Genomic DNA, 20,981 nt, shown 5'->3' with positions numbered 1-20,981 from the left:
ATATAGTTTCACTGAAAATGCATAAAAATGTGTGTATCAAGACCAGAACAAAAGCAAAAGACATTTTAAAAATAACGTCACTCAAGCTGAAACTTGAGTTTCCATGTTTCAGTTTCCTTTTCTACAAGGACTCCCTGACACTTGTTAGAATCCATATTGCCCTATGAACGCTGCAGGTTTCCAGTTGCAGAGGAAGCAAAGCATACTTGACCACTACCATGCTACTCCGTAAACATGTTATTTTTATTCTTCTTTCACCCGATCCACCCCTGAACTACAGGCCTAAGAAACATTTTTAAAAAAAATGTTTTTGACACTTCACACTTCTACAAGCTTCTTTTAACAAAGGGGGCATTCACTTTTGATACCTATACTAGAAGACATTTAAATTATGAATAATAAATGTGTTTATTGATTCACAACAAAGTAAAAGAAAACACCCTATAGCTAGTGTTTTTGTGGTAGCTGCCAATAGGTGCCTACAGTGTCCCTGGAAAATACAATGTAAAAACGGCACAAGGGCGTTCTGTTGCAGATTAAGGGGTTTAAAAAGTATTCACATGGCTTGCATTTTTCATACTTTATCACATTACAATCACAAATGTTGATTTTATTGGGATTTTATGTATGGGTGTCAAACTGCAGTCCTTGAGAGCTGGGTCCTACAATGCTTAGATGTGACCCTGGTGTGGAACAGACTAAAAGAAAAAGCTGAACTGCGACCTCACAGCATGCAGTCAAGTTCTGCAAAGTCCTGTGCATAACCTAATCATTCGATTGAAGTGTTTTTTAGCAATGACATATTTGAAAGTTGCAAGACACCCACCTGACTGCAAGAACTGGAGTTTTACACCAAAATAGATTCTTCCAGCTCATCACAGTCTCTTTGAAGATTCTTGAACAATGTGAGTTATGACTACATTTAATTCCCTTTTGGGAGTATGTAAATTGCTTTAGAATTGAATTGAACTGAATTTAGCTCCATCCTGCCTGACCAGCCTCCCTCTCCCTGCTGAAGAAAATCTCCACAACATAAAACTTCTCTCACCATGTTTTGCCATGGAAGAACTTATGACAAAATATATATAAAAAATAAATTCTATGGCTTTTAATACTCATGAAAAACCCTTCGACTGCTTCTGAATCAATTCCTGATATCCTTGTAGTGATGTTTGCACACAGGCCATCTGAATTTGAGAATTTGGAAAACCCCATATTTAATTAGTGTCTTCTGAAAGTGTTTATTAGGTCTAGTAGAGTTTTGGGACTTACCGTGAGCTATAAATAACATCCTGCTCCATGATTCACTGCTCGCTGTGGCTTCATTACACCATTTATGCTGAAAGCACAATTACCTAGACTGTACATTTCTCTTTAGATACCTAATTAAACTGTTTCAGTAAATTTATTTGCATAAAACCATTTACATGAGAGTGATGCATGTTGCAACTTTCACTCTGTGTTTGTTGCTTACAGAGTCCTTCAGGTTCAACAGCTCGAGAGCTAACTCCTGGACAAAGCTCACAATCAGAGTGAGACGCAGAGGACACATCACCACACTGAAGACGGAACCCAAATAAAACACAAATGTCTCTGAGGGTTCCAGTTGGACAGCTTTTGTCTTTATTTCACCCCCTCTTTGAGATGCCCCTGTCATCAGTTAAAAGAATATGTTGTATGGATATTAATATTAATCTTTTGCATTCCTTAATATTGTTACTTTTTTATATGGACAATTAAATATTTAGCTCAAAAATGTAAAACCGCGTTCTTTTTTTATGTAAATGTTTGTCTGTGCATATACATTTTGGAGGACTTTTTATTGGCTAAGAAAAACGTAATAACAAAAATTACCTTTGCTTGTACAGTTCAGATGTAAGTTATTTATTCTCATCTATAAAAATTGTCAAATTTTACCAGGATAGTGCTGTACATGCATTGAATTTTTTTTAGGATGATTTGCTTAGCTTATCATATGTTTGAACCAAATCAATTTTTTTTCTTTGAGTATTATAAAAAATATTTGACATCTGCCTGAAGACGGCAAAGTCTGGATGTTCAGTGTTCTGTATAAAACATGACTGACTTGACTTTTACAGTGAGGTGAAAATTATTGTTTAAAATTTGGCATACTGATATAACAAAGTACCATGTGATACATGGCACATGTCAAACTCAATTCAGGGGCCTGTTGCTTTGACTTCATAGTAACAGTCAACATTCCTAGGTCACAGGTTAGAGGTGATGTTGGATAATCTCACCACATTACACTGTTTTTGGGACAGAGTGGCCAGCAAACTTAGAGAAAATGTTCAAATTATGAAGCAGTTGATATTTTTCAGCAATAGACAGACTTTTATACCAGGTGATATACGCATTCCTTATCATGGAGGTACAAAACAGAACAAGGATTTCTTTACTTACTAAATAATAACTTATTATTATTATTATTATTATTATTATTATTATTATTATTATTATTATTATTATTATTATTATTATTATTATTATTATTATTATTATTACTGTATTTATGCATTTATTGATTTATGTATTTATTGATTTCGCTTGTTTGTTTGTTACTGCAGCAGGGGGCGCTGTCGGTTTTAAAAGTTCAGAAATTCCCTCAAGGTCTGCATTTACTTTCTTCTCAACTTCCGTTGGTGGGCTGGTTCATTATCTCATATAAGTTCTGAACCTTTAGCTCGTATTTCTGTCTCCTTCGTCGACTCGGAGCAACTACATTATGTTGAAGTGAACTTGTCTTTCACAAACCAGGAGACAACTCGTCTACATGGTATGACAGCGTCTTGTTTATCGTCATTTCGTACTTTGAGGGTTATTGATACATAGTTCAGAGTGCTGGCGTACATTGCTGATTTACTCATTGTTACACGTTATTTTCCTGGTTCTGATCCCTGTTTTTGTGTGAATATTGGAGAAAGACAGACTGACAAATTTAGCTTGGTTCATAGGAAGTATTTAGAAAATGAAAACGATCCCAACGAGTTAAACTTCTTTCATTTTAAATAACGTCAAAAGATCTTCTGTGTTGGGCTTGTAGGTGGTTCCCCACAAAAATATTTAAGAGGAACCATATTTGAATTTTCCTTGCTCGAATTATTTGGAATTAATCACCCAAATTTATTCGTGTTTAAAAACAAGTAAACGTTTCTTATAACCGGGTTGAACGTTTCTTTTCCTCGTTTGACTCAGCAAACCGGGCATCGTCACTTGTTGATAATGTTTTTATCTACCATGTAAACAGTTAAGGGAAAAGACACTGACGCATAAATTATTGAGTAAAATATTTCTACTTTCACATTTGATCACTTTACATAAAACAATAATATGTTTAGTGTACTGAACTCGGAAGTGCATTATTCTGTTTAATCAACCAATTGTACGCTATTTTAATCACGTTTATCCTGAATGGTTTGGTTTACACAGTCATAAGCAACGTCTTGTGTGTTATGCTTCCATATATTTGGCTTTTAAAACCGTAACATTTCTGATTTTACACAGCATGCATAATCATTTTCAAACTTTAATTTTTCAGTCGTTTCCAGACTTTTAACTCTAGGAAGTTGTGATCATTTCCTTGGCAAAAACTTTCACAGCATGGTTAGAAGAGTAAAGTTCTAACATTTAGATTTTTAATTTATTTGGATAGGAACACATCTTTTATAATGACAAAGAATAAACAGAATGAAATGCATTAAAGGAGTGAAAGGAATTGTTTTACTGGGTGATACATTTCTGCTGATTCCCTGCTCTGTCCTATGGACTATGTTGTTTCCTCTTATCTCAAGATAAATAATTCTAGCTGTTAGATAATTCCTAAGCTAGTCTGTTTCCTATAAGGAGACTTTAAAAAAAAATATTTAAGTGATTATCTTTGTGGTGAAAGTTGATTAGCACATGTTGACAAGACTTTTCCAGGGAGCATCTGTGGACTTAAAACTACATTTCTTTATTTTCTGTCAGAATTGACTTATCAATGTAGCATTTCAGGTATTTTATATCTTAATATTTTCATGGCCTGCTGTTGTTCAATTGCCGAATTGTTTCACTTTCATTTAACTCTGTGGCGCTTTGTTAAGACAGGAAATTTCAACCAAGCCGTGTTTAGGCGTTTGACTTAACTCATGTGACTCACAGAACTTGATTTATTACATAATAGAAAATAGTATAATGCTATTATATGCTCCTTTAATGTCTGGGGGAGCATTAAAGGAGTACTAAGTGGTGGAATGATCTCAAAATCTTTCTAAATCATTACAACTGTCTCAGTTTAGGGGTAATTCACAGTTTGTTGTAAAGAACTTTTACTCTTGAGTGTTTTCTATGTATTGTCACATGACAACCACAAACATCCACATATTTTTTTTGAAGTAACAGGAATATGATACATGTGTTTTGAAAATGTTTTACAAGTAAAAGACTGAAAGGTATACTGTGCATTTATATCCATAATACAAATGCACTTTAATTTTATAAATTTTTTCATTGAATCCGGGCTCAAGTTGATTCAGATTGAATGGAGAGTGTCTGTAAATCATGAATCAAGTGGATTTAGGCCTGGATTTTGGCAGAGCTATTCTTTGATTTATAGCACTGCACTGCAACTCAGACTGCGCGTTTAGGGTTGTTGTTTCCTTTGTGTCCTGTTTCTGTTTTTTTAGGAGTACTTTTAGTTTTCTTTTAGTTCCATCCTTCTTTCATTCACTCTGACCAGTTTCCTTGTACCTACTGTAGAACCATGTTGTTTCACAGTGGGGAAACAACATGGTTAGGGTGATTTTTAGTGTCAGTTTTCCATCATGGATGCTGATGAAATCACCTTCTTCCACATGCTTGCTGTTTATGCCTTATGGTAAGCAGGATTTCAATCTCTGAGGCAGAGACAGCTGTATTTATAGTTCACAGATGAACACTATTTATTATTGATTTTGGAATGCAAATCGGTGCAATAGATGAGGGGTGTCTGAATAAAGAGGGGTGAATAAAAATGCACACCACACATTCCAGGTGTTTTCATTTCACTTATTAGCACTTTTCTATGTAGGTCTATTGCACAAACAACAGATAAATCTTATAAAATAAAACAATGTGGCTTTGTGGGTAGAGTAGTCATCTTGTGAAAGGTCGTAGGTTCGATTCCAGTTTCCTCCTGCCACGTGTCAGTGTACCCCAAATTGTCTACCGATCTGGTATAAATGCGTGTGTGTGTGTGTGTGAGTGAGAATGGGTGAATGTGACTCTAGTGTAAAGCCCTTTGAGTGGTCAAATATAATTGGAAAACCACTATATAAGTTCCGTCCATTTACCATTTAAGTATATATGTTTGAGTGTATATATGATAACAAATAAAACTCATTCCAAAAATGCCCTCCTCTTATATACATGAATCAGATTTGCATAGGGACATTTTCAGAGCAAGTTATAAGGAAGTGTTTTTCTCTGCTCTCCTAAACATGTACTGACATGTCCAAAGGCTTTCAGAAAGACATAATATACTCCATCAATGCTCTATTCTTTATCGATACAGCTATCTATATCAATTTGCTTTTATTGTGGCAGAAAAAAAAGATTTGCACTTAACCAAAATCAAAGCTTTTAGATTAATTATAGCAAAGATAATAAAATGAAATTACTTCAGTGAGACTCTCCTGAATCAAGATCCGTACTTACTTACTTGGATGCTCCAGGGCTTTACACGTACAACTAAAAATGTTTTTATATTTTGAAAGTTAATATATTTTTTGTAGCACATTTCAGGAAGAGAAACCTACATATTGCATAGATTTAGTACACAGAGTTAAATATTTCAAGTCTTCTTGCAATTTTGCTTACAGAAAATAGCAATCCAGTTCTGTTTCGTCTTAGCCCAGGTTAGACGCTGCTGATGTTGTCCAAACAAGTCTGACTGTAAGTTGAGGCATATTTGTTTTGTGGAGTCGGAGACTGATCCAAAGCACACCAGCAAGTTTAACCGCCGAAAGGCACAAAAAATCCTCAAGTGTCTTCATTCTGTAAAAACTTGACATCTAATACATTTTTTTTTGTCTGTGTTTTTTTTGTTAAATGCCAGGAAATGGATTTCCAAAAGGCTCTACTTGAAGTGGATAAATCCTTGTCCATTGATGAGGTGGAAGCACTGTCCTTTCTGTGCACTGACATCTTGAGGAGAAAATCAGTCTCTCTGGTTGGTGCCAGCAACCTCTTCTCCTTACTCATGAAAGAAGACCATCTGTCAGCTGGAAACCCACAGCTCCTGGTGGAGCTTCTCCTCACCATCCAGCGACCTGTTATTTTGCAGAACATTAAACTTTCTTTGTCCTCACCCAGCACCCTCATCTCACCCTACAGGTGGGCTTTCTTCATTTTTTTTTTTTTTTACACAACAGTAAAACAAGATTTTGTTATTGGTTCAAGTGGATTTAAGGTTTGAACAAAAATCAAAATGTAGGGGTGCACCGATTGCAGTCTGCTGGCCAATCACCAATCTTTAAAAAGTCTGACCTGCCGATTCCAATTTAGGCTGATACCAGTTTTTTTTTTTTTTTGTCTGAAAAGTCACCGAGTTGGTAACAGCAGGGTTACTATTGCCAACGGAAAATGTGCAGACAGGAACAGGTGGGCCCTTCTATATCAATCAAGCCTCTCTCATAAAGAAGTAATTTCTTCCCCCTTTGTTTTTCCTACTTTGATTCCCTTGTTCTTTTGATGGCAATCATCTGGTGAAGACGGAGTTTTCATCTGGTGAAAACCTTGCAACTGTTGCAAGGGTTGCAAGAACCTTGCAACCTTTCATCTTGCGGGGTTGTAAGAGGAAGTGTTTTGTTAACCTTCCTTTGCTATTCATCACCAAACGTTTTTTAGGGGGATTCATCAAATTCCCAAACTGTGCTGGAAACGATCTGTGTTTAGTTTAGAGTAGTTCCGTCTAGATTTAAGTAATACAAGTTGTTTTATACATTTTAAATCAGAGATTGATTTAACTATCAAAACAATAAGAGGATTAAAAAATTACCCATTGCTATGCTGCTGGATCAGCAGTCAGGCTTACCGTTGTGTTTAGGATTTGTAAAACTGAACTTTTTCCTTTTGTTCTGAAATAAATGAAAAATCATTCACATTAGAGTTTTGGAAACCTTTTGAGTTTTGAATTGAAAAATATTTTTGGGCTCCTGGACAGAAAATGACATAAACAAAAAATCCACAAACTTTACATTTCTCTTTGAAATAAAATGGCTTACTTTTGTATTACTTATTATGCAAAATGAGGTCTTTAAATTAAAGAATAATAATTCTTGTTTTAAGTTTATTTAAGTTTCCTTTAGTGTGACATTCACAGTAATATCAATGAAATAACAAAAACAAAACGCACAGTTGTAACCAATTGTCAAAAAGAAGATTCCTCACACTGTTGTCATTTTTTGTGGAAATATTTTTGCCTGAAAATGTCTACAAAAAAAACTGCTGAAGTTGGTGTTTTTAAATTGCTTTTGTGTTTCCAAACAGTTCTCTAATTTTTAGCTATTTCCACCAGAAGATAAGAGCCAAGAATAAGTTTTTTCTCAGTCTGAAGATTTTAATCAAGAATGTGTATTATTGAAAAATGTTGAACCTTTTCTTCGATCTCGCACAATCACACTTGCTTCAGGAAGATGCTGTATCGCCTGTCAGAACAAATTACTGAGGAGGAGCTCGGACAGATGAAGTTCCTGCTAAAGGACAGGATTCCACGAAAAAGACTTGAGCAAAAGGTTGAGTGATTCTTCTTTTGTTCTTGCTGTGTCAAGTATTGGATGTTTTTCACTCCTTGATGAGGTTCATCTGCAGCAGAGGCTGTCTTCTTTTATTCTCATCTTCTCCATTTTAACCTTTGAAGGCTTGTTGGAAGAAATATCTACACGGATGTTCATGAAACCTGAAATTTTTGAAACATTAGCGCTACACTGCAAGTTTAACTATAAGCCTTCTTTACTCTGCAGACTACACTGGGAGTCTTCCTGGAGATGGAGCAAATGGGCCTCATAAATGATTCTAGTCTTGAATATCTGGAGACCATATTTACGTCAGTGTGTCCTGTGCTGAATGAAGAGATTCGTCTCTTTAGGAAAGGTAACCCTATATAATCATAGATATCAACCAAATGAGGAACATGACCTTCTATTTCAAACACCACGCATTAGTACTTTAAATATCCCATTCTTTAAATAATGTAGGGCGTTTGTTATGCATGCAAAGTTTAAGGACTGCACAAACACTTGTTAAACCCTCTGTCATGACGAATGTGACAATACACACATTCATCGAGCCTAAAGAAGAGATATTTACTAGATTGCACTTTTATAGAGGAGGGGAAAGAGAAGTTGGACCTCATTAAATGAAAAACGCATCTGTAAATATTCTTACACCATCAAAATCTTGCTTCAGTTCCCAAAACAAGATTATTTTGTTTTCTTTCAGAAATTTGGCAGCCAGAGTCGTCACCTTTGACTGTTAAACCAAGCCAGGTAAATCATCTATTTAAGATTAGACATCTGTTCTTTTGCTACGCTCCAGAATTATGACACTTGGCTGTCTTTACAAAAAAAAAAAAAAATTCTTTTCCATTTGTAAGACCCCCAAACCTTCCTACCGGACTGACTTCCAGGGAGATAAGAGTAAGTAATCTTATCAACTGGTTTATTTTCTAAATTGTTGCTATTACTTAATCATTTTGTGACACTTTAGTCAACAAAAAATTAGATAATTCATTTTTTTCTAAGACAAAAGGCAGCAGGGCTCTTGCTAACTTATTTCACATGGCAATTTTACCTTTTTTTTTTTAACCTTCTTATTTTGATTATAAACCTTTCTTTCTCTTTAAGCTCCACGACTTCCTTCGGTAAGTTACCAGAAAGCTTCTTAGTTACTAGACAATAAATGTGTATATATATATATATATATAAGTTTTTCTTTAATTCATTGAATTTTATTTCAATGTAATTTTTCAGCAGCCTTCCATCAATCCATCCAACTCCCCAAATGGTATCTATCTATCTATTTATTTATTTATTTTATTCATTTTTTTATATAATGAGTTTTTCCAGTTCTACTTTATTAAAACTGATGCATTTTAATTAGTTTTCCTGAACTCTCATCAATCTTATCTACATCTATATCCTAGATATTAGCCAAGGTAGAAGACCATTTTTAACCGTCTTTATTAACATTTACTTCTGTTCCACACTTTTTTTTTCTTTTACAAAAGGGGAAATGGCTTCCTTGGATACAGTGAAACCAGAAAAGAACAACCCAGAGTCTCAGGAAAATGATGATGTATGTACATTTATTCTTTCTTTACCTCCTAAAATAAATGCTCAAGTGAACAGGGTCCTAATCAATCTGGAAAAGGCTGAAATTTGGTTCAAGTATTTTCCAAGTTTACAATTATATTTCCTGTCCTACAGTCTAAAATGTTATTTTCCTTACTTCCTTTCTCTTTCTCCTTCCATCATTCTTTGGCTTCCTCCCTTCCTTCTTACAGAGGTTTACATACACCACATGAGAATACGCATTTTTTCACTTCTCTGATTGTTGGTCAGTTAGAATGGCCAAAATTATTTTTATTGGCTGAATGCCGCAATTAGAGAAGCAAAATGTCAGAGATTTATTTATTAAAGTCTTCAAAATCACAAGTTACCATTCAGAATAATTACTATTTCTTAAAAAAAATGAGTGAAAGACCAGATGATGAGGTAATGACTTTGGAAATTTCTGATTTGTTTAACTGAGAGGAGGCATCCCTGTGGATGTATTTTAAGGAAATACCTTGAACACACTGCTTTATTGTTTGGCACGATGGGAAAGTTAAAATAAATGAGTCAAGATATCAGGAAGAGAATTGTAGAGCTGCACCAGTCTGGCTCACCTTTGGGATCAAATTTCCGGATGCTCGAAGATACTGCATTTATCTGATCAAATTAGGGGTGCAGCGATTGGAGTTTTATGGCCAATTACCAATCTTTAAAAAGCCTGACATTGCCATTTTGGCTGATAAACATTTATTTATTTTTTTGTCTGAGAAGTTGCTAAGTTGGCAACAATTGGGTGACTGACTACTGCTAACCACACGTGCAGACAAGACCTGATGGGAGGGTATGCCAGTCAGCGCTCTTTCACTGGAGAGCAAATGGAGTGTGGCTGATTTTTTTTTAAATGTTTTATATTTTTTTATCTTTTAGATGAGAGCGGTTTCTCATGATTATTGGTTGGTTGTTGGTTGGCCAGCCAATTTTTTGATACTCCCCTAATTCAAACTGTTATGTGGAAGTAGAGACGTGATGGAAATATCCAACCATCATAACGCTCAGGAAGGAGATGGGTGCTGTGTGCCAGAGAAGAAAGTGTTTTGACCCAAAGTGCACAGATCAACTCCAGAACAAAAGCCAAAGATGTTGTGTAGATGCTGATTGAAGCTGGTAAAATAGTGTCATTATAAGGAAGACATTACTCTAAAAGAAACATAAAAAAGTAAGATTTGCACTGCAGATAGGATCAAATATTTTTATTTTTGGAGACATGTCCTGTATTCTGATAAAACTAAAGTGGAACCTGTTGGCCAAAATGACAACTGTTGCATTTGAAGGAAAAATGGGGATGTTTGTACCATTCTAACTGAAGTATGGAAACCCCCAAAAAATTGATTAAGTCATCCCGTTCAAATGGAGGGCTACCAAATGTTGGTGAAATGCATGGAAACTTGTGATTTTGAAGACATTAAGAAATAAGTCTCTCACCTACTCTTTTTGACATTATTGTGAAATTTTACTAATATAAATAATTTAGGCAATTCATAATTTCCTAAAACAATAGATGTTTGATCTGATTAAACTTCAGACAGTGAGAAAAAATGTGTTGCATATCTGTTTGTAGTTCTGTAATTTGATTCCATTTGTTTTTTATTTGTCAAATGTAAAATGTTATACTGTAAAGTGACTTGAATTTAGTTTTTATTCTTTGTGGATTTCTCCTTGTAGGTTCTGTGTGATTATCCAATGACTGGGCAGAGAGGGATCTGTTTGATAGTGGACAACTTTAATTTCTCTGAATCGCACAAACATTTACCAAAAACATTAAAAAATCGAGAGGGAACCAAGGTTGACAGAGGTAAGATTATGTGTGATTACCTTCTAATGAAATCCCTTGTGTGTGTGTGTTTTTTTTCCCCCCAGACTCTGGGAGTAATCACTGTATTTACAACCATTTTCATCTATTTCTATTCCTTCCAGATGCTCTGAAAGCAGTATTTGAATGGTTGGGCTATGAGGTGGACATACACGTAGACTGTAATGCGGATAAAATAAAACGTTTGTTTTACCGCATCGGCCAACGGGACCACAGCCAGTACGACAGCCTGGTGTGCTGTATTCTCAGTCATGGCTTGGAGGGTAGAGTGTATGGTGTAGATGGCAAACTTGTTGAGATCAAATTGCTGATAGAGCGCATAGATGGAGAGAACTGCCCGTCTTTAATAGAAAAACCCAAGATGCTTTTCATCCAGGCCTGTCAAGGCAGCAAAGAACAGTTTCCAGTCCAAGCAGACGGCGTTGAAGACGAAGACGAAACAACCCGAATTTCTGCTGATGCGAAAGTTGCAGATCTGAGGAGCCCAGTCATAGCTGACTTGCTGGTGGGGATGTCCACGGTTCCTGATCATGCCTCCTTCAGAGATAAATTCTGTGGCACCTGGTATATCCAGTCGTTGTGCAAAAACCTCATCAAGTTTGTGCCACGGTTAGTGATGCATATTGACATCTGCTGCTACTGATTTAGCGGTGGAGAGAACTCACTTGCAAGTGGATCTCAAAAATATGATTGTAATTTAAAAGTTAATTTATTTTATTAATTTGATTCAGAAGAGAGAATCATAGTTTACTACACACAGCGACATAAAGTGCTTATTTCTGTTTTCATTTGTAAAGTCTCTAGAAAATAAAACGTGTTACTTGTTCAATTGAATTATCATTAACGGTGATAACCACATACAGTAATAACTCTGACCCAAGCTGTTCTTTGAGTACTTTTGCTTTTTAAATCTAACTGAAAAATCTCATGTTTTCCCAGGGAGGTTGACCTTGTCTCCATTCTCACAAAAGTGAACGCCGATGTTAGCGGGATGACCGATGTTAGTCGGAGGAGAAAGCAAATGCCTCAACCAGCCTTCTCTCTCCGAAAGAGGGTGGTCTTCCCTGTCCCTAAGAAACCCCCACCCGAAATTGGAGTGATTACCAAAGACAATTCCTAAGAGACGCTGGATTATTTTTTGTTTTGTTTTGGTTTTTTTTTGTCTCACTGGTAGTTTACAATTTTAAATCAGATCTTGAGTTTTGAAGAATCAGGTTTATCCGTTCTTTTGTGGGAATCCCTTTTGAGTTATACCTCTTCAAATGGTATTAATAAAGTCCTGCTCTCAACCTTTTACTCAGACTCTCAATATAACCATTTTATCATATTTTCTGTGCTCTTGTCATCAATTTAGATCTTGCAGTTTCTTATATCTTTTATTTGTGTTTATAGTAATGTATATAAATTTCTTTTCTGCTTCATTATCATTTACAATACATTCCATGGCATTTTCCAGCAAGTTGTATCAAAATTAACATTTTATTCAAAGTATCACAAAGAAGCCAGCATATCAGTGCTATAACCTTATTCTTTAGTTTTCTGTTTGTTCTTGACAAGATTTCCTCCCATTTACCTCAGGGTTGTGACATTATTTTAAACTTTAGCTCCAAAGTGTGATTGGAGTTCCCACCACAAATGTTTACACAATTATAGACATGATTTATTCTGACATATATACTCTTGCTAATTTTATGCACATTTTCAAGATATATATTAGTAGACAAAGTTCCTGCTGCGCCTCTCGTGAATATTACACCACTTCATTTGAATTATAAATGGCCATGTAAAGAACTCCAATACATCTGTTGCATAATAAAAGAACTGAGCTAAATGAATGTGAAATTCTGAAATAAAATGATCCTAAAGAAAGAAAATGGCCAGTCACTTTTTGTTGTCCATTAAAAAATATAAGGACAGGTTTTTGTGATGTGGAAACTGAAACCTGGGCTTACCTGAGTTGAGCATTGCTTTTGTTTGCTGAATTCGTCACTACAAACAAAGAACAACAAATAGATTTCTGTTCATGCCTGGCATGCTTGTAAGGGCCTCATGAACCGTAAGTAAGTTTCAGTGGCACTAGTGGGATTTTCCCAAGGTTTGCTTTCGCATATCTTCCAACAAAAGTTGGGTAAATGCGGTTATGCGATTCCAACCAAACCAAGTCTCTACCTGCAGGGGGCGATAGGCATTTTCCAAACCATTTTGTGGTTGTGGTTGACCCGGATGTTGATACTATTTTGTATTTTTGCCCCTACCAAAAAGACTCAGTTGTCAGCTTTTATGATCTGGCAGTCTAACTAGTGATATAAGAAAAAAACAACAAATGCCTAAGAAACAGCAGAGGGACCTTTAGGTCGTAGTTTCTCCTACAACATCGCTGCGCTGGCCCTTTAAGAAAGCCGGGGATCAAAGAGGTAGCACAACTCGTCAGAACGCCGCATCTTTTTTCAGTCACAATGCAATTTTTGTGTTTTTAGTATATATTTTTTTCCAATTAATTCCAATTAAATCCGGAAGCGTGCATGCATGTGAATTATAGTTATTATTGTACTTGTGAAAATGTCCTAAATCTTTCACGTTAGGCTTTTCTTTCGCTATTCATGGAAACCATTTTATTCGCTTTTCTGTGACGTTCTCTACATTCTGGTTGTTGGTCGGGCTGTCCAGGCGCAGGTCACCGAGTAAAATTTTATCAACTTCGTGTGAGGGTATCAATATTTTCAACAAGCCCTAAAATACCCCTAACTCGGTGCTTTCATCGTCAAACCAGTGATTACCCTCGTCACTCCACTTGGACATCTCGCTGTAAAAATATCTGTTTCTTTAGCAATGATTTGATCTGTTTCCTAACGGTTATTTAGATGCAAAGCGATGATGGCTGCAGGTTTCTCTTTGGAGGAAACTGCTGCAGACAATAAATCTCCCTGCTAATTAAACGTTTGCGGGATTTCAGCTAGACACTTACAGTTGAGCCTGTAAAATTCTTATGATACGAGTAGCTGTTCGCTGATCATTTTCAGCAAATGATACAAATACTAGCATAATGAGACTTTTCGTAATCAAGTATTTGGATGTGATAACTTTATGCAGTGGTCTTAATCATTATGTGACATATCAGATTCATAAACTTACAGGTATTTCAGAGGCATTTATTGATGAGGAGCTGAAACCCCGCACAGGATCATGAACAACTAAAATCCAATTTGTAATTCTGTCTCACAGTGCTTCAGATAAGCAGAACAAGCTTATACCATAAACATGTCTGAACAAGCATATCAGTCACCAGCTACTCCTGACAGCAGGTGAGTGTTTTTTTCTTACTTTTAAGCATGAACTTATCTTACAAATTCAAAAGATCTAGGCTCTCAATTCAACGTAGTTTCTATGTTCGACTGTTTTCCTGCAAAGCTGTTTTATTACCTTGTGAAGAAATAGTGTTTTGGAGACAGAGATGCAAATGTGGCAGTTCCTGATAAGCAGGCAGCAACCAAGCCAATCAGTTGCACCTGCAGAAGGCCTCTCTCCAAATCCTGCATGCAACAACAGCAAAACTAAATAGGCACTGACGTTGCCAAATCCCTCTCATGTGTAATAAGAAAATGGCAAAAACCATCATTAAGCAACGTAGAAGAGCAGTATTAGGTTTTAACGTAGTTTCAGATCCCAAAACAAGACAACCGAGCTCTGCCGATGATTGCTTCTTCATTTTTGTCTCCCCCATGCATTTCATTTCTTGTAAAGTCAAAGCCGATGATTTTTGTTTCCGTGTTGAACAGCCTGAGCACACCAGAACCACAGAGGACGGGCTCCTGGAAGACGCCCATACAAATCCTGTATGAACATGGAGTCGTTAGTGGTGATCTCCCCGTGTTTGTGATGGAGAAAGCAGAAGGAGAGGCTCATCAGCCCAGCTTCGTCTTCAGTGTGACAATAGGAGGCATTAAATGTACAGGTGTGCAGCAGTAAGCTCTTACAGTGTCTGTCAAATGTACCCACACAGATTTGTACATGTTGGGATTTAATGTCATTGACTAACATATAAATAGTATATAATTGTGAGGGAAATAAATGTATGGCTTTTAAGCTGATGCTGCAATGAGACCTTCAGGTTTTCAAAGTTAGGTCTGTACTTTATATTAGATTTTTTTTTTTTTAATCAGTCTCCCCCCCCCACCCCCCCAAGTTAATGATGTAACCAAAAATCAAGAACCAGGTCATATACTTTACATCATTTTTCCCTTCTGGTTCTTGGGCATCAAAATAAAGTATTTAAACCCAGTATATCTAAATTAAGATGTCGTGGATCACAAATTATGCTGCTAAGAATCAATATTTATTACAGAATAATCCAGTATTTATCCTAACTTAACCCATAAGGGATTTCAATATATAAAAATAGAGCTGAATCTAGAAAAGAGATGGACATCCAAACATGGTAGGTGGAATAAAATGTGAAACATAAAAAAAGTCATAGAAGTGAAACTGCACACCAAGTAGAGCTTCCTACATAGAGAAAGAAAAGAAACATTGACACATGTTCTCACTGCAAAGTTTTTGTAGGCCTGTGATTTGGTCCTTAAGGGTTGAAGTTGACATTATGTAAAACTGTGTTTTTAAATTTGTTCTACCATTTGTGCAATATAATACATGTTTCTGCTTTTACAGGTCAGGGCCCCAGTAAAAAGGCAGCTAAGCAGCAGGCTGCAGAGGCCGCACTGAAAATTTTGAACATTGACTCCGAAAGTGGGTGAGTAGAGCTTGAGAAACCGTGAACTAAATGAAAGAATCTAATCTAAAGAATAGAGGGCTTTCCTACTGAAATAAACGTAAGAAAAAAGGGAAATGAAATATACTCACTACATCTAGAATGTGGAAAAATCAAAGATTATTCTTAGCAAAATGTTTTGAAGTAAAATAAAGATAAGTATATTTGAATTGTGTTTTTACTAATCATCTGCGAACTATTAATCTGAGAACATTATTTTCCATTTTATAGATTGTCATTTATCGTTTACAGAAAGTCCGCACACTTCATTTTCAAATCTGGTTTGTAAAACACTTGAAAATAAATTCATCTCTTACCGCAGTTGATGATTCTCAGACTTTAAAATGATGGTAAAATCAAACCTTCAATTTTTCCGTACATTTATAAACTCATTAGTAATCTGATTAATAAAATGTGATTCCCTGGGGTGGTAATTTGTCAGACCGATGTCATGATGTCTGCGGTGTTGCGTCCAACAGGGCCGTTCCTGGGAGGTCCAACACTAATGGCGTCGTAGCAGAACCAAACAACCCTGTGGGCCTGCTGCAGGTCTGCCGCCTTTCTGCTCTTCAAATGTCTGCTCCAAGTTCACTTAGCTTCAAGATCTTTAATTGTTCAGTTAAAGATCTTGGCACCCAGCTATAGACTTTTTAAGGCTGACGTGTAGCAGCATCGCGGCCTTCTTTGCTGCCCCAATGAAACTGCAAATAAGTCAAACTGAACAACAGATGCTCCCAGAATTTGTTTTTTTTCCTGTTCTGACATTTGGTTAAAGTTTGTAACAGCATGAATGTTTTTGGTTTCACCTATCAGAAATCTCTTTATTTGACCTTTTTATATGGGAAATGCAACAAACTATCAGTAGTACAGTCTCTGTAGTCCACATTTACTTTTGTATGAAAAGGCGAAAGTTTAATAAACATAGCATAACTTGGTTTTTTGCCATTTATTTATGAAAAGGTAATCCTATTCTACTCCCTCAATTACTTTTACAAGGATCTCAGATTTTTGCATGCCACCATGTGGGTACTAAGAAGCCGTGCGGCAGACTTATGATTTGAACGTGATATTGAATTAAACATGGATTTTGTTTTTTGTTTCAGGCCCTGGCGTTGCAGAGAAGATGGCGCGTTCCTGAGTACATTATGTTAACAGAGTGCGGGCCGCCGCACCGAAAAGAGTTCACAATAATCTGTAGACTGGAGTCGCTCACAGAACAGGGTGTGCTGATTTTGCTGTTATTTATTTCTATTCCAATTTTACACAATTTTACTTGTTTTTTTGTTTTTTTTCTTTCATTTGTTTGATGGGATTTATTCTGAGGCTTCGTTTTACGTTGCAGGGGTTGGAAACACCAAAAAAGCAGCAAAAAAGGAAGCAGCAGAGAAAATGGTGGCGAAGCTTCAGAGTTTATCGGGATCCTCTGAGATCACATGGGTCTGCTATAGTTTTTTATATTGCTTGTTTTGACTTTTTGCCATACTTTTTTGTTAAAATCGAAATCAATTTAAACTCATTTTTGGACTTCATCTTTTTAGATTCCTAATCCGACCGTTTGCTTTGAGAACATCAGGAACTCCACAGCAGAGAAGATCTCTCTACTCAGGAGAAACCCTCTGAGCATTCCCAACACCGACTACATTCAGATGCTGCTAGATTTCTCCAAAGAGCAAGGCTTTGAGGTCACATACTTTGACATAGGTGGGATATCCACATCTAACCTGGTCCATAAGAAAATTTATTTAGTTTTCTTCCATCTCTATCCCATTTCAAAAATGATCGTTTCATGTTTTCCTAGAATAAAATGTTTTTTATTCTAGGAGTTCTTGAAGATGGAAAATCTATTTCATTTGAAGAACAGAAAATATGAAATGTTCTCTCCTTTTGTATTTGAATCGACCCCTAAAGTAACTGATCATTTTTATTTTATATATATATGAGTATGAGGGGAGTATGAGACAATCCCTATTGTCTAAGTGTGTCTAAGTTCATCATAGCTTTTCCTCCTTTTTTTTTGTTGTTAGGCGTGTCTAAATTTGAAAAAGTTAAAGTATATGAATACTTTTGCATGCATTTGTGCGCACAGTTTGATTCCAGGTAACATCTGATGACTCCTGACAACAAAAGACGCATCAGCTCTCCTTTTTAAACGTGTTGGTGTTTTGCAGATGAGCTGACGGTGAACGGTCAGTACCAGTGCCTGGCAGAGCTGTCCACCTCCCCCGTCACCGTGTGCCACGGCACCGGCATCTCCTGCAGCAACGCCCACAACGACGCAGCGCACAGCGCCCTCCAGTACATGAAGATCATGGCTTCCAGCAAATGAAAGTCCCACCTGCACCACTTGATTCTCTACCTGACACCATCATCTGTACTCATCTGTGTCACCGAGCAGCTCCACATGATTTCTGCTGATTTTATTGGAACTGATGAGATGAAAAGAGCCAAAACTTTTAGCATAGGCGGGTTTATCATGGTGCTTTTAAGAGGCTTCAACTATCCAGAATATTTAAGCAAATGTTAAGTAAGAGCAACGACTTAGCTTTTTAACTTACCTTGAACTAATCATGCTTTGTTCGTTTAGATTTTACACTTCTGGCTCAGTTCTTTCACTTGCTTTACAGACAGGAGGCAAGTTACTTTAATTTCCAGTTAGTTTTTTTTGTTTGTTTGTTTTTTTACTGCCATCACAAAAAATTATGTATCAGAAGTTATAGTTTGACTGTTTGGAATGTTTCCATTTAAATCCACCCCAGAAATTCAGTTTGTAAACAGTGGATCCAGAAAGTGTTCACAGTGCTTCCCTTTTTCCACATTTTATGTCTCTTTTCTCAAAATCCTCTGCCCTTCTCCCTCGACCGCTCAGTTTAAAGGGCCAGCCAGCCCTGAATCCTTCTTCCATTTACCAATGATGGAGACTAGTGAGCTCTTTGGGACCTTCACCAGATCTGAGCCTCAAGACAATTCTTTTGATTTCATTCTTTGCGTTTGACCTCTGACCTGCACTATTAATTGTGGAACCGTATATAGATGCAGGTGCCTTTCAAAATCAGGTCCAATCAGCTGTATTTGCCACAGGGGGACTCAATTTAAGCTGCAGAATCATCAAAATTTTGAGCTTCATAGCAAAGGCTCTGAAAACTTACAGTGGGGCAAAAAAGTATTTAGTCAGCCACTAATTGTGCAAGTTCTCCCACTTAAAAAGATGAGAGAGGCCTGCAATTTTCATCATAGATATACCTCAACTATGAGACAAAAGGAAAAAAAAAATCCAGAAAATCACATTGTCTGATTTTTAAAGAATTTATTTGCAAAATATGGTGGAAAATAAGTATTTGGTCAATAACAAAAGTTCATCTCAATACTTTGTTATATAGCCTTTGTTGGCAATGACAGAGATCAAACGTTTTCTGTAAGTCTTCACAAGGTTTTCACACACTGTTGCTGGTATTTTGGCCCATTCCTCCATGCAGATCTCCTTTAGAGCAGTGATGTTCTGGGGCTGTTGCTGGGCAACACGGACTTTCAACTCCCTCCAAAGATTTTCTATGGGGTTGAGATCTGGAGACTGGCTAGGCCACTCCAGAACCTTGAAATGCTTCTTACGAAGCCACTCCTTCGTTACCAGGACGGTGTGTTTGGGATCATTGTCATGCTGAAAGACCCAGCCACGTTTCATCTTCAATTTGACGATACATGGCCCCATTCATTCTTTCCTTCACACGGATCAGTCGTCCTGGTCCCTTAGCAGAAAAACAGCCCCAAAGCATGATGTTTCCACCCCCGTGCTTCACAGTAGGTATGGTGTTCTTTGGATGCAACTCAGCATTCTCTCTCCTCCAAACACGACGAGTAGAGTTTTTACCAAAAAGTTCTATTTTGGTTTCATCTGACCATATGATATTCTCCCAGTCATCTTCTGGATCATCCAAATGCTCTCTAGCAAACTTGAGACGGGCCTTGACATGTACTGGCTTAAGCAGGGGGACACGTCTGGCACTGCAGGATTTGAGTCCCTGGCGGCGTAGTGTGTTACTGAAGGTAGCCTTTGTTACTTTGGTCCCAGCTCTCTGCAGGTCATTCACCAGGTTCCCCCGTGTGGTTCTGGGATTTTTGCTCACCGTTCTTGTGATCATTTTGACCCCACGGGGTGAGATCTTGCTTGGAGCCCCAGATCGAGGGAGATTATCAGTGGTCTTGTATGTGTTCCATTTTCTAATAATTGATCCCACAGTTGATTTCTTCACACCAAGCTGTTTACCTATTGCAGATTCAGACTTCCCAGCCTGGTGCAGGTCTATAATTTTGTTTCTGGTGTCCTTTGACAGCTCTCTAGTTTTGGCCATGGTGGAGTTTAGAGTGAGATTGTGGACAGGTGTCTTTTATACTGATAACGGGTTCAAACAGGTGCTATTAATACAGGTAACAAGTGGAGGACAGAGGAGCCTCTTACAGAAGAAGTTACAGGTCTATGAGAGCCAGAAATCTTGCTTGTTTGTAGCTGACCACTGTACATGAATGGGATTTTTTTCACAAACTTTTTTTTTCATTAAATTTACAAAGATCACATTTTTTTCCCCCAATATTGTCATAAAATGGTATATTTATGTGTAGAGATTAATATGAGACAATTTAGAGTAACGTTGTAATGTATGGTAATGTATGAAAATGTGTGAAAAGTGAAGCGCTGTGAACTTTCTGGACGTTCTGTCAGAAATGCTCCTTGGAATGCGGTTTGTTCTTAAAACAATTCCTTCAATACTGTCCTGTGGTGCAGCTAAATATATAGAAGTGATCCTCTTAACAACGCTCCCAACCTGTGTAACGCTGGAGCCTCTGTTTGTTTTGAAACCAGCAAATAAACCCAATCAACTCCTGAGTTATGGCTGCTGTCTGCTCACAGTTGGGCTGCTGGTTGATGATTGCTGCAGTTATTGCTGGAGATATTTCTCCAAGGAGCTGTCCAACAGGCGGCCTTCAACTTGTTGGGCCGTGCGTCTTCCAGTTCTGGTCCGGTTACGTCACAGATGGTCCA

General features: G+C 37.0%; 2 protein-coding genes across 5 annotated transcripts; both read left to right on the top strand.

Annotated features, from left to right (window-relative positions):
* Window positions 1-2,654: 2,654 nt before the first annotated feature.
* casp10 (caspase 10, apoptosis-related cysteine peptidase) lies at window positions 2,655-12,508 on the top strand. Of its 2 annotated transcripts, none has more exons than XM_044132329.1 (12): window positions 2,655-2,797; window positions 6,095-6,372; window positions 7,670-7,772; window positions 8,001-8,130; window positions 8,479-8,525; window positions 8,633-8,675; window positions 8,883-8,899; window positions 9,012-9,042; window positions 9,266-9,333; window positions 11,034-11,163; window positions 11,286-11,790; window positions 12,121-12,508. In XM_044132329.1, exons 1-12 carry the CDS (start codon window positions 2,795-2,797, stop codon window positions 12,299-12,301), a joined length of 1,536 nt encoding a protein of 511 aa, XP_043988264.1. In that variant the 5' UTR covers window positions 2,655-2,794; the 3' UTR covers window positions 12,302-12,508. The 2 variants fall into 2 exon arrangements, with proteins under 2 accessions (XP_043988264.1, XP_043988263.1); XM_044132328.1 differs by having other exon boundaries at window positions 9,009-9,042.
* Window positions 12,509-13,387: 879 nt separating this feature from the next.
* prkra (protein kinase, interferon-inducible double stranded RNA dependent activator) lies at window positions 13,388-20,371 on the top strand. 3 transcript variants are annotated; one of them, XM_044131572.1, is made up of 9 exons: window positions 13,388-13,595; window positions 14,404-14,483; window positions 14,958-15,133; window positions 15,847-15,928; window positions 16,426-16,495; window positions 17,050-17,167; window positions 17,289-17,383; window positions 17,485-17,647; window positions 18,115-20,371. In XM_044131572.1, the coding sequence occupies exons 2-9, from the start codon at window positions 14,440-14,442 to the stop codon at window positions 18,270-18,272; spliced, it is 906 nt and encodes a 301-aa protein (XP_043987507.1). In that variant the 5' UTR covers window positions 13,388-13,595; window positions 14,404-14,439; the 3' UTR covers window positions 18,273-20,371. The 3 variants fall into 3 exon arrangements, with proteins under 3 accessions (XP_043987507.1, XP_043987508.1, XP_043987506.1); XM_044131573.1 differs by lacking the exon at window positions 13,388-13,595 and adding an exon at window positions 13,608-13,854; XM_044131571.1 differs by lacking the exon at window positions 13,388-13,595 and adding an exon at window positions 13,608-13,986.
* Window positions 20,372-20,981: the final 610 nt, after the last annotated feature.

This window comes from Gambusia affinis, linkage group LG11 (genome assembly GCF_019740435.1).
Source record: "Gambusia affinis linkage group LG11, SWU_Gaff_1.0, whole genome shotgun sequence".
Taxonomy (NCBI): Eukaryota; Metazoa; Chordata; class Actinopteri; order Cyprinodontiformes; family Poeciliidae; genus Gambusia; species Gambusia affinis.
Note: the sequence above shows the minus strand (reverse complement) of the source record. Positions and strands in the feature narration are given on the sequence as shown.